Genomic DNA, 13,297 nt, shown 5'->3' with positions numbered 1-13,297 from the left:
ATAGCAAATTTAATTTGCTAGATTTTCCAAACAAAACAGAATTTGGTCATTTTATCTAAGTATTTCCAGTTAGAAACACTATTTTCATCTCAAAGCCTCTTTTGCACACCTGGGTGTTCTTCCTATAGTTAGAAAAAAAAGGATAACTCACCATGCCCCCTAATTATTGCATTTTCCTCCCAAGCATAAAAGATAAAAATGATTTAATTTTTGGTCTGACTTCTCTTGAGCGGTCTGAACCCAATATGAGATTTATGTATTAAAGTACTTTCTTTAACAAGAAAAGAGTGTGACAAAGAAGTTAAGAGATAATTATTAAGTTACGTTTTCTTAAAAACATACTGTAGTTTGTAAAGGAAACCATACATGCCTATGAGACTTAAAAGAAGAAGGACTTCTAAGAAGGTCTCTTGAAGAGATTCCTAAGGCACTTACACTATTGTTTGAGGGGGGAAATGTTACATGCCTCTTTATTAGACTCTTTTCAACACATATCAACTGTCTCCTGAGCAGAACTTAATTAAGTGTTCCTTGCTGAGATACTATTAAGCTGTGTGGCATTGTGCATGCTTTCCGTAATATAAAGTTTGGTTAGCTTTAGATTTTTTTATTTTTTGAGAAATAACCTCATTAAAAATGGTGCACATTAAATTGGCATCTGTGAGAGAGACATGTTTAAAATTTGAATATTACTTTCTGATAGTTCAGATTAAATTTTAAAACAATGGGTTTGAGGGATCAATTCTCAGCTTCAGTTAACTATTGTCATACTGATCCAGATGTGAATTTTCTGTTTGTCTTTTATTGCAGAATAATTTATTCCTTTTTTTTTTTTGCTAACAAAGGATGCGATCCATTTCTTCTTCCTAAATCTCAATTCCCCTCCGCTGTATATTCTGCTAGGTATATTAATATGAACCTGGGCCTTTATACAAATGGTGGGCTTTATCAGTTTTTCAAAAATCTGAATTGAAGGGAGGCAGACAGGCATGGATTTGTGAATTTATTTTGATTATGGCTTATTTTGATATATTACTAAAATGCCAAGAGTCCCTTTTAATATTGCAGTATGTTTACCAGATGTCAGTCATTGGGAGAAAAACTGTCTCCAGATTTGGAAACCTAGTATAATCAGGGTTTAGAATGTTTTCATACTATTGTTCAGTCTCATAATTGAAAATAACTATGGTTCTTTTAAACATGTTCCTGACAAGTAAACAAATTATTGTATTTTGGTTTGTGTTTATTATATTTTATACCTTCCACCCAATTTTAGCAAAGGTTTGCAAATTAAAAAAACCTTTTGAATATTCAGATGTACTTTTATGTATACTTTTTAACACATCTATTTCTATAGTTACATTTTTCTCAGTTTTCTTAATGTTTTTGTGAGCCTATTTCTGAAAAGGTACCCCAAGGTAATAGACTTGAATAATATAAACATTTTAGTACAGCATATAATTTACTGCAGGCATGTTTGAAACAAGCTTTAAAAGCAAAATACAATGGCCAGTATATATCTATTTTTTAAATCTAGAATGCCATTTTTCTTTTATGTGTAGTTTTTATCCGTAAAGAATTAAGATTGCAATTCATATATCTTGACCTATAAGTAAGTGGTAAGTATTAAATATAAATTTTGGTATTGAAGTTCTGTCACAAAAGAAGCTAGGATGTGGTACAGCTTTAGGATTTATAGTTAATTAATTTTTATAGTCAGATATATTGTTGGACATAATGGAGGACATTGTTGGTTGGAAAAAATGAAATACTTTCATATTTACTAACATTTAATGATTTAACTGAAGTATTTAAAAATGTCCTAATAAAATTATTTAGTAAAACAGTTTTGTTAATGTACTATTAAGGAATGGCACGCTTTTATAATACATTGTGAGTTTAACACTTATCTCTATATTATCTTCTAAAATGGCTCTGGAAGTAATTTTCACAATTTATTTCTCTTTGCCACAGAAGAGTCAGACAAGCCAAACATAAAATGTATGATTCTATTTCCTATAATTTGATTGTGCTGTACTAAAAACTTGATATTGATGGCAGTATATCTAATATTGATATTAATGATACCAGCATCAACTTTCAAATCAATCTTTGCATTAAGAAAATTGAGTTTTATGGATTCCAGTTATACAGATACTGCCCCATAATATCACAGATGCTTTGTGCCAAATGTTTTGTTTTAAATTATAGTATGGTTTCTTTATTACATTGAAGTATTCTAAATGACTGGATAGTTTACATTTCTTCCCATAAAGGAAGGCATGTCCAGTGAGATTGTAGTTTCTTTGAATATAAAGCCCATATTACATAAGAACCTGCTTTTTGAAGTCCATGTGCTTCAAAACTGATTTACCATGTGGCATGGCAGCTGCTATTCAAGAAACACATGCTCAAAGCTCTCTAGTGTATGTGGAACTAATTGTACTGCTTTTTGGATCCCAGCCTATACTTTCACTCTGTTGAATTGACTTTATGGAACGTGGTTTGTGAATGCTTTCCTAAAAATCCTTTTTCAATGTGATTATATAATCTCATTGTGAGGCTTTTCCATATAACAATGTGCTAAAGAATATTCTGAATTTTTTTTGCAGAGGTTGAAAATATTTTTCTTGCGATATAGAACTATTATAGACATAAATACCTACTTACTGGTAGGAGGATAATACAGTTTTTCATTTTGAGAAGAACTAAATCTAAATAGCTCAGAATATATTGTCCGCTCATTTTAGTCTCTATTTTTTGTCTTCTAAAACACATTTTTAATATTAATAGGTTTCAGTAGTTCAAAAAAGAACTGAAAAGCAGCAGTATTTTAAAGCTGAAATACTATGCTAATGATTTACATCAATGTTGTTTCTTTTAGCACCTTAACATTTTTTTATGATTTCATCTCTCAATCAGCAGGGAACACTTATGATTAGTATATCTGATAAACTTGTCAATGCCTGTTTAAAGCAGAATCTCCTAGTCTGCTTTATTCATCCCCCTCTCTCTTACATCATTTCAAGTATAATCTTGATAAGACAGAGATATGTCCTGGGCAGCTGTGTATAGCAAGCTCAGACGACAACTAATTTGTGAAGGAAAAAATTAAATCAGGAGGTAAATTATTTCATGATTGCTCATTCCCAACAGACCTGGGCATCATTCTGAAGAAAATATCAAATAATTGGTTTCAGACCGTGTCACACACATGCAATTCCCTTCGCTAATGGCTGTGTGAGGTAGCACTAGGCCTCAGGGGTCATGAAAGAACTGAAAATAGCTTACTGCCAGGCACAGCAATAGAGAGACAGTGCGAGTAGGAAATGAAGTGGCAATAAGTGCAATCCATAGGGGAAATGTGCTTCACTTGGAGTTTAATATATTGGTTTGGAATCTGGCACTAAGCCATGCAACAATTGTTTACCTATTCGTCAGCATCTGCATCTGTTCTGTTTGGTAAATAGCACTTAAATCACTGCTCACAAATACCAAGATCAATACCTATTACTGGGTCTTCTTTCTTTTTCATATTTTATAACAGATGCAATCTGTGAACAATATTTGCATTAGATTAACAAAGTCAGAGAGATTCACTTGAAAACACTTCATATTTTTATGGATAGATCATTTTGTGATTCAAAACCCTATTGCCTTTTAAAATCCAGCATCTTAAAAAGATGCTAGCTTTTAAACTCTAATGATTAAAATTGATGTGAATTGTTAAACCACTACATCAAGTTATATATGGAAGACTGTTACCATTGTTCCTAGCAGTTTAGCTTGAAACAGTATTACAGCAACTATTCGAAAATATTAAATTGCATAAATTATTAGGCAGGTTGTTAAATCTAGTTTAAGTTGTTTGTGTATATAACAAAATTATTTTAACTCTTTACCTACTCTTTCATTGACAGTATTTTAGCTTAAAATGAATGATAGGTGAATATGATTAATATAAATAAAATGAATACAGTAATTTCAGAAAAAATGGGGATTAATTATAAAGTAGCTGTTTGATACGAGTAGATTGAAAAATGATAAATGCAAGACACAACAATAAACTTAATGGAGATTTTAGAAATTGAACTTATTTAAAGATTTTAGAAGGCAAATAGTGGTCTTAATCATAATGCACACTGTCCACTTTGTGAGATGTATATACTGAAAAGAATCAATTTGAGTCAGACAAGACATCCAGGTTACTTCACTTTGTCCTTTCCCAGCAGTAGAGTCCAAATCAAGGCAAATCTGATCAAATTAATCTTCAAAGAATTAGGCAAATTGATAATAAAAAGTCTCCATCTTTTCTAGCTTTCCTTCTCTAGTATCTTATGGAGGAATTACTATACAGTACAGAAAATTGTTGCTGGTTTATTATTGGCAAGCACAATGGAGACACGGGAATAAAAAAAGCATGAAGACTCCCGTTTCTATGTTTAAGCCAGTTTCTCACAAAGAGTTTCTCCATTTGCACTCAGCCATCTACTTATCTGCTTCACTTACTTAGCTCCCCTGTAAACTGAAGTGTCCAGGTGCTCTGCCAGAGGGAAGAGGGCATTTATAATCAATCATGTCAATGGCTCCGGTATACCCTCCTTTCATTACAATGGCCAAGTTACAGCTTTTCACTATATTCCCCCTGCTGTAATGTTTGTTCCCAGGCCAAATTCTATTTCCCAATGTCCTGTTTTTCTAACACATTCCACAGACTAGGCAACAATTATTATTTTTTCTGCTGTTAGGGGTTCCATTTCCCCCCAATATTTATTCATGGGGATAAACAGTTTTAGAACACAATAAAAAAATTTCCTCAAATTATCTACCTTTAGTTAATTCTTCCTCACCCTCTTCATTAATTAATGCTTATTAATTGGTAATATTAAGATAATATCAAATTCACTGGTAAATAAACATACAATAAATATAATCAGAATGTGTCCTAATAAAATCACATAAGTATAATAAAAAATATTACACTGTTACAATTATACATTTTATGCCAGGTATCAAACTCATAGATGTTTGTGCTATATACAGTGCATTTACCTTTAAGCTACAGTGACTTTTTAGGTTGGCGAGGAGCAGGATATATGGTCCATGGGTTCAATTCCAAGTAGATGGGTTGAATCACATAATTTTTAATTAGTTACTATGGTTGTGTGTGACTGATAAGTCCCAATAAAGATGAAACTGTCTCCCGGTGTTTAATGAATGTATAACAACCATAGGAATATGTACTGATATATTTCCCTCCTGGGAGTTGAGGATGGAATCATGAAATCTTTGGTTTGAGACATATAATAAATGCTTTATCTCTCTAGTCTCAGAGTACATATAAAGAAAGATATTAATTGTACATAGATGTTCAATACTGAGATAATATCATTGACAGCTTACAAGTAACTAAGACATAAAATTGCAATTAGTCAGACCAGAGTAAAAAAAATGCTGAAAGAGTCAAGTCATATCAAGACAGACTCAAGAACAGATTCATATAAATTTAAAAGAAGAAGAATTAATCTATATATAGTATCATTTTCAAAGACGCAGGAAATAGTAATTTGGATAAGGATAAGATCAAAAACTAAATATACAGAGATTTCAGACAATAAATTGACATTAACATCACATGAAAATAAAGATAATTGTATCTCCTTTCATAATTTAGATTTTTGTTTTGCAAGGCATTAGAACACGGGTGTCAAACTCACTGCATGACGTTGCCATCATGTGACGTTTCACAATGTTTTTCCCATTTGTGGAGCTGGGGTGGGCATGGCCTGTGCATGATGCATCCTGCCTATGGGTCACCAGTTTGACACCCCTGCATTAGAAGAATAAATATTTTGGTTTGAAGTCTTCATTTTTACTGCTTTATATTATGTTGCTAAATGCTGTTAATATTTTTGGCATTTAAAACTGTTTTTGACATTATTTTCTCTGTTCTTACTGAATCCAGGATACACAGCAATTTAAAAATACTAACCAACATACTGTATTTAACTGTGACCAAAACCTGGCATCCAATAAGAGAAAATCAGATTTTGAATGTTCTCCAAATTATCTGACTGATGAGGAGGCAAGCCACTGTATTTTGCAATTTTTTAAGGCTGAATTCTTATAGAATGTATTTCCATAACAGCTATTCAAGAATGTTTAGTAACGTCTTATGATTGCCATTATTATCAGTACTACTGAAAGAATGTCATATGATACAGTCAGTCAGATGATGCAATCAGTGTTCTCGACACAAGGTCCTACTGGTTCAGTCCATCACCTGAGTTTTAAATAAACTCTGCTGGTTGCAAATTATTATTTGGAAATGCAACAACAGGCATTTTTGCCAAACCAAAACGCCATCCAAAAGTATTCTCTTCATATTCTGTTGATTTTGTCTTTTTTACTAGAGAGCATCTTAAATTTTTAAAATAATAAAATTAATGAGATGTTTTTAACATACTATTATATTTGTAGATAATCCCTTAAAATATTGTGAATGAGCTATATCCTTCTTAGACTTTATTGTCATGAACCCGAGAAATTGCGTTAATTTCTCCATATTCCTACATAAGAAACTGAACATTTTTTCACAAATATCAGCTTTCTGTTTTATTCATATGTACATAAAACATGCACATATGCTATCTGTCATTTTTACAAATAATCAGAAACGTAAATTGCAACATATACAATTTAATGATATAGATGTCACATAACCCAAAATGACTGCATTTCTACAGCCAAAATAATCTTTTAATCCTATCAGAAGGAAAACAATGAAAAATATTTCACCTAAAGGTTCATCTAGGAAGCAAGTGTGATACGTGAATCTGATTTTCTTTCTCCTTATTTATAGTTGCTGAGGAACATTCCAGAAAAGGAATGAACCAGTGTTTGACATTACATCAACTCAAATGCCTTTCCCAGCTTATAAAATCATGTTTGTTGATGGAAGAAAATATTGAAGAGCTATCTTCGGGTTTACTGTTAGTATGTATGTCTGAGAACAAAAGTATTCAAGGTAAAGTATGGCTATATTTTCTATATACTGTTTTCTTCAAATAATTGATTTGTAGAATTTCATTAGATATAAGAAGAGGAACAGAACAATAACATTCTCATCAACCTTATAATAGTGACATTTTTGATACAGTCCTTTGAAATATTCTGTTCTCGATGGTTCATTTTTCTTTCTAGTTGATAAAATTATGCTGCCCAAAAACATATGAAATAGACAGTCATATAAATTGTATAAATAAATAAAATGCCATGTGATCCATTTTGAAAAGATTATCTGAGATGGACTTCCAGAGGAAACAATAGCAAACTGAAGATGCCTATCCAAAAAGCGGAGCCAACAACTGCAGCAAAGAGCCAGTGAGTAGGCTGGCTCTTTAGAACTTTGCAGGATAAGGAAAGCCATGTGACCACTCATATGAGATCCAAACAATTGCTCCTTGCAAGATTGCAAGACAGTAGTCTCTGGTGGGTTTTCAGCACCAGGAGACAATGAAAATAGCCATGTTGTTGACAACTATAGTATATGCCTTTTAAAAGATATTAGGTTTGCAAACTTCTCTTTCTAATCATGTTTACAAATTGCTTGTCAACTACTTTTAAGCTATTAGAGTCCATTGGATTGACAAATGGGTTAGTTTGCCTTCAGTCCTCAATGAAATAAAATTTTAATCATAACCTTTTTTTTAAATGACATATATAGCAAAAAGCTAAATAAGACTTTGATCCTAGAAAACTATAAATGAATTAAGGATCCAATTAAATTTAAAATAAGATTTTGGAATTAATTAAAAATGATCAGTTATAGTTAATTCTAAAATCTTATTCCAAATATATCTGGATCCTTAATCCATTTATAATTTTCAAATCAAAGTCTTCTCTAGTTTATTGTTATTTATTGACAGTTGATTAACTGGGACCTATGAAATGACACAAAACATAACCCTGAAAATATGAACACTTTTAAGAATTCAGAAATCAATACCAACAATATAAATAGCAATGTTTGCTTCTATGGACAGTCCCAAAAATGTTATAGAAAAAAATGGCAGATGAGGAACAAGTTTTAATTGACCATACAAAGATGACATTAAAAGCAGATCTACAAATGACAGGCCATGAGAATGACATTGTATGTCTCATTGGACATACAAATGACATTGTATGTCTCATTGGACATACAAAAGAAACCTTATGTTTCGTCAAAAATCAAAAGGCAAATACAAATAAATCAAGAAAATGAACTGGATAACTTTTATATAGTGGATTTACAAAACAGGCTTATTAAAGATTTGAAGAGTTTTGTAAGAAATAACAGAAGAAATGAAAAGAATCTAAATTCTATGACATTACTGGAATGAATTACATACAAATTAAGATTGTAAGAAGTAAAATGAAGGAATATAAAGTTGTTTATTTGATCAAGATTAAAACAATATACCATTTTTTTCCGGAGTATAAGAAGCACCTTTTCCCCCCCTAAAAGAGGGTGAAAATTTGGGTGCCTCTTATACACCGAATGCAGCCCCACCCACCTACCCCCACCCTTTGGCCTTTGTCTCCCAGCAATTTACCTCTTTGCAGCAAATGTAGGATTCAATAAGCTACAGCAATCCCTGCAGCCTCTAACAGCTGATCAGGAGAAATTGAAAGTGAAACTAGCTGTTTGCTCCACATGGAAATCCTGGGAGGCAGGGTTTTTTTCTTGTGCTAATCAGGCTGTTTGCTGCAAGGATGTAAGTGAACAACTATAAATGCCTATAGAATGTTCAAATTATTAGACTTATTTTTAAAGGCTGTTTTATTATTGTTCTAGACAACTTAACAAAATGAAGAAGCTTTTTAAAATAATTGCTTGATCTGAAGAAGCCCAGTGGTATTGTTTTAAAAAGTGCTATTCTTTTAAATAGCAGTGAATAACTATGCTTCCAGAAAGCACATTTTAACAGTATCTGTACAATATTGTCTGAAATATAACACTACAAACAGTGTATATTGTCTGTACTGTTTGTTGCAAGGAGGCAAATTGCTGGGAGGCAGAGGCAGATATTTTTCCCTTGTTTTCCTCCCCAAAATCTAGGTGCGTCTTATACTTTGGCGCGTGTTATACTCCGAAAAATACGTTATGTTATTTCTAGTAATCCTTAATGGAATTTCTCTTGGCATGAGAATTGAAAAGATAATTATGAATTTGTCTGTAGAAAAGAAGTGGGATATGGGATGAAGCAATCATTGATTGTGTGAATAAGAGAGGGTGAAGAGTTGCAAAAATTATTTACACTTGTGATGAAAGTTGGAAGTACCTTTACATATTTTTTATCTTATATTTTTTATGTTCTACTTTTGTCTTTGTACTCTTTCTATTCATTCTTTCACTTTGTATTAGATTTTACTATTGTAATTAAAATCCTTAATAGATAGATAAATGAAAAATTATCCTATATGTAACTCATTTTAAAACAGGTTTTAAAAATAATCAGTCCATAGGAAAATGAAATAAAATTTTGGTAGAGGACAAATGGGAATATAAATTGGTGGTACAATATTGGCTATTTTGATTATACCATAACAATTCTATGTATGTTTATTAAAAGATAATAACACAATGGGTTGTTTTAAATGAGTTAATTAAATACTCCTTAAAATAGAAATAGATGATAAGAAAATCTATATGGAAATTATGCTACTGGACTGATTTTTTGCTGCCTTGAGTTAAAGTTAAATCTTCCTCCTCTTAAATTAGTTGTGATAAAAAAATTAATAAAAGAAACTTCAAACTGTTCTCTCTTCTTCCTCCTTTCTTTCTCTGCCCCCTCTCCACTTTACAAACTGTTTTCCCATTTCCTCTGCCACCCCTTTGCCCTGACCTGTCCTAGGCTAATGCATAACCCAAAATGACCTATTTCCACAGCCAAAATAAGCTTTTAAGCCTATTAGAAGGAAAACAATGCAAAAGATCTCACCTAAAAGTTCATCTAGGAAGCAACCTTAATGAGGAAGCTTTGTTTACTAGATGAGAAATGCAAGTATGCCATTCTAATCAAGTAAAAGTTTGCTTATTTCAATATTCCATCAACACTGGAATCCTTAGCTAGGCTGTCTTGTCATGGTTTTGCTTTACAATAAAAGAATACCTTTTTTCTCTGTTTAAACAGTTATCTCATTGTTCAAACTGTGTTCATGAATCAGATTCTTTAGAATTCCCATTTCTCAGTGTCGTACAAAAGAATCACAGTCTTTCTACTGTTCAAGCGTCTTTTTTGGAAAGCAGGTACCCGATGATCATTGAATAAAGTCTGGAAATTTCTCCTCAGTGTTGTGCTCCTTTCTTTTGCCAAAACTTCCATGACATTAGTATCAAATAAATTGGATTGGCAGATAAATTTTACATTAATATTGGTGATGGGGTAATGCCATTTGCCAGAACTGAAAGGTAGCAGGCTATTTTTATAGGCATCAGTCAACAGACAGATAGTACAATACACATAACTCTTGTCTTCCTATTGGTAATAAGGATCATTAGGTTAAGAAAAAATGTTCAGGGAACCTTTTCATACCTGTCATCTTTAAGGAATTGCCTCACTGTACTTCATTTTGCTTTGTATTGCCACTTAATTTATCAAAAAATAAAAAGATTATGATATTATTTTGCTGTTCTCTGTTTGGATTATTGTGTTAATATTTTTGGTTGGTGTACAAAATGTTTGTAAAATTTCATTTAAAAACCCAAAATGTTCTTTTAAAAGTTCCTTATCTTTTATTTTAGTTTTGCTAAAGTAATGTCTGGTTTTTAGCTACACCAGAAGTTTCCTTGGCCATCATTTTTCTCTAGATCAAGTGATGACAAAGAGCAATGGCTGCATAAATTGGATGTAAGAAGAACACTTAGGGTTTATTTTAAAAAAATCAAAGATGTCAGATCTTCTGGCAGATTGTTTGTAGTCTTAGAGGTCTTAAGAGGGGTCAGATAACTTTCAAGATTTCCTTAGCTGGATGATTATGGAACTGTATTAGGGAGGTGTACATAGTTAAGGCTAAAGTGGCTCCCAGGGTTTGTAAAGCTCATTACACTAGAACTGTAGCTGCTGCTTGGGCGGAGAGGTCGAAGGCTTCCATGTTAGAAATCTACAAGGTGACCACCTGGGCTTTTCTTCATATGTTTCCATAGTGTTATAACTTCGATGTAACCTCTTCTGCAGATTCTCTTTTGGTAAGAAGTTACTTATGAACCAGAAAGAAAGAGAGAGAACTTTGAAGAAAAGAGAGACACTTAGCGTACACTGTTTGGAGCTACCATTAGGATAAGTTCTTTGACAGCTTGCACAGTGGAAAGCAGTGAAAGTCAATTTAGATAGATGAAAATAACAGTTCCAGCTCAAGCTACTAATGCTCTCTGGCGGTAATCCCAACAACAAATGATAGCATTATAAGACATACGATATGCATACAAATATGAAAAAAATATATGAAATCATATTTTAGCTTAATAAAAATTAAATTTATTTAGTAACTTTCTATAATTTGAAACGTCTATTTTAGTTCTGTTGTATAAATATTTAGTGTAGGGGAATAACATTAAAAAAATATTTCAAACTTTATTTGACTTCTGTATATTTATGTTATTTCTAGAGAAGTTCTAAAACTATAGGCTACATTCATGTGGAAATATCAAATATGAAACTAATGAAAATATGAACAACTTTCACAACAGAAAGATTAAAGTGGTTATGCTGTTGGCCTAGAAACCAGGAGACTTTGAGTTCTAGTCTGTCTTGGGCATGAAAAAAATGGAGGTGACTGGTAAAGCTATTCTCTCTCTGCCCAACATACCTCTTAGGGTTGTTGTTGTTGTTGGAAAAGTAGGAAAAAGGATTATTGGCTTGTTTGCTACCCTGATACACACACACACACATGCACTGTTTCCTGGAAAATACGACCTACCCTGAAAAGAAGCTCTAGTTCAATTTTCCACACCTGCACCTAAAATAAGCCCACCCCCAAAATAAGGCCTAGTTAAGCCCCGCCCACCTTCTGGTTGTACAAATTGGGGTGAGGTGCAGCCGTAAAAATCAAGCTAGGGCAGGAGTGGGGTGGTGGTGAAGGATAAAAAGAGGTGGTGGCAGGTGGAGGGGGAAAAGAGGCAGTGGGTGGATGGAGGATGAAACAAGGTGATAGGGTGCAGAGCTATCCCCCATGTCTTGTACCGGCTTACCTGAGAGCCCCGCAGCCAGGCCATCAACATCCTGACAACTGCCTGGCCTTATAGTAGCAACTCCAGAAACACTGTTCAGGACTCCAGAAGTGGTTGCTGGCCCACTTCTCCTTGCTTGCCACTGCTCAATTCAGGAGGCTGAACTATGCACATGGGGTCCTGGAAGGGAGTGCTGGAGCTGCTGCAAGATGAGGCAGTTGTCAGGATATTGATGGCCTGGCTGCAGGGTGCTCAGGTAAACCAGTGTGGAGTGTTGAGGGCAGCTCTACAACCCCCCTTGCTTTGTCCTTGAGCACCCACCCCCTCACTTTGTAGCCACCACACTGGTGTGTCACTCAGTCTCCTGCTCCGTTATGGTGGCGAGCAAGGAGAAGAAGCGGTGAAGAACGAAGAAAAATGAAGTGAAACTGTGGTGGGGTTGGAGGACTAAGCAAGGCAGAGAGTGTGGAGCTGCCCCACGCGTCCTGCAGTGGCTTCCCCCATTTGTTTGAGAAAAGTGAACTTTAGACAGATCTGATAACGAGCTCCAAGATTAGCTTTTTCCAGTGGAGCTCTTTGAAACCATCCTTCTCAAACTTCTCAAGACGAGTTTTCAAGCTTTGCTTCAGGAAGCTAGAAAGATTTGCAGTAGTCTTTCCTTTGTAGATTAAGAAGACATCTGTTACTGCACATAAATCACTTGTTAAAAATAATGCACTTAGATGTATTAATTGCTTTAGCTGAATCCAGCTTAACATTTAGATTCTGGATCCTAAAAAAGAACACTATAGCAAATCATTCATTCATATATATGTGTGTGTGTGTGTGTGTATTCCTCTATTACCATGTTTATATATATACATATACATATACATATACATATACATATACATATACATATACATATACGTATGTATGTATGTATGTATGTATGTATGTATGTATAAAACATGGTAATACAACAATACAATATATATAATACAATATATATATATATTGTGTGTGTATATATATATATATATATATATATATATATATATATATATATATATATATATATATATATATATATATATATATATA

At 33.2% G+C, this 13,297-nt stretch overlaps 1 protein-coding gene across 2 annotated transcripts in view; it reads left to right on the top strand.

The window, feature by feature from the left end:
* The window catches only part of KIAA0825 (KIAA0825 ortholog), a 187,947-nt gene that overhangs the window by 24,622 nt on the left and 150,028 nt on the right, over nt 1-13,297 (top strand). For both annotated transcript variants that reach the window (XM_087715720.1, XM_087715721.1), the window contains exon 5: nt 6,863-7,027. In XM_087715720.1, coding sequence (XP_087571846.1) covers nt 6,863-7,027 — 165 coding nt within the window. The remainder of the gene's footprint in view (nt 1-6,862; nt 7,028-13,297) is intronic.

The sequence above is a fragment of the Thamnophis sirtalis genome, unplaced genomic scaffold (assembly GCF_051295495.1).
Source record: "Thamnophis sirtalis isolate CommonGarterSnake01/CBP01778 unplaced genomic scaffold, rThaSir2_p1.2 scaffold_5, whole genome shotgun sequence".
Taxonomy (NCBI): domain Eukaryota; kingdom Metazoa; phylum Chordata; class Lepidosauria; order Squamata; family Natricidae; genus Thamnophis; species Thamnophis sirtalis.
This window is presented reverse-complemented; position numbering and strand designations above follow the sequence as displayed.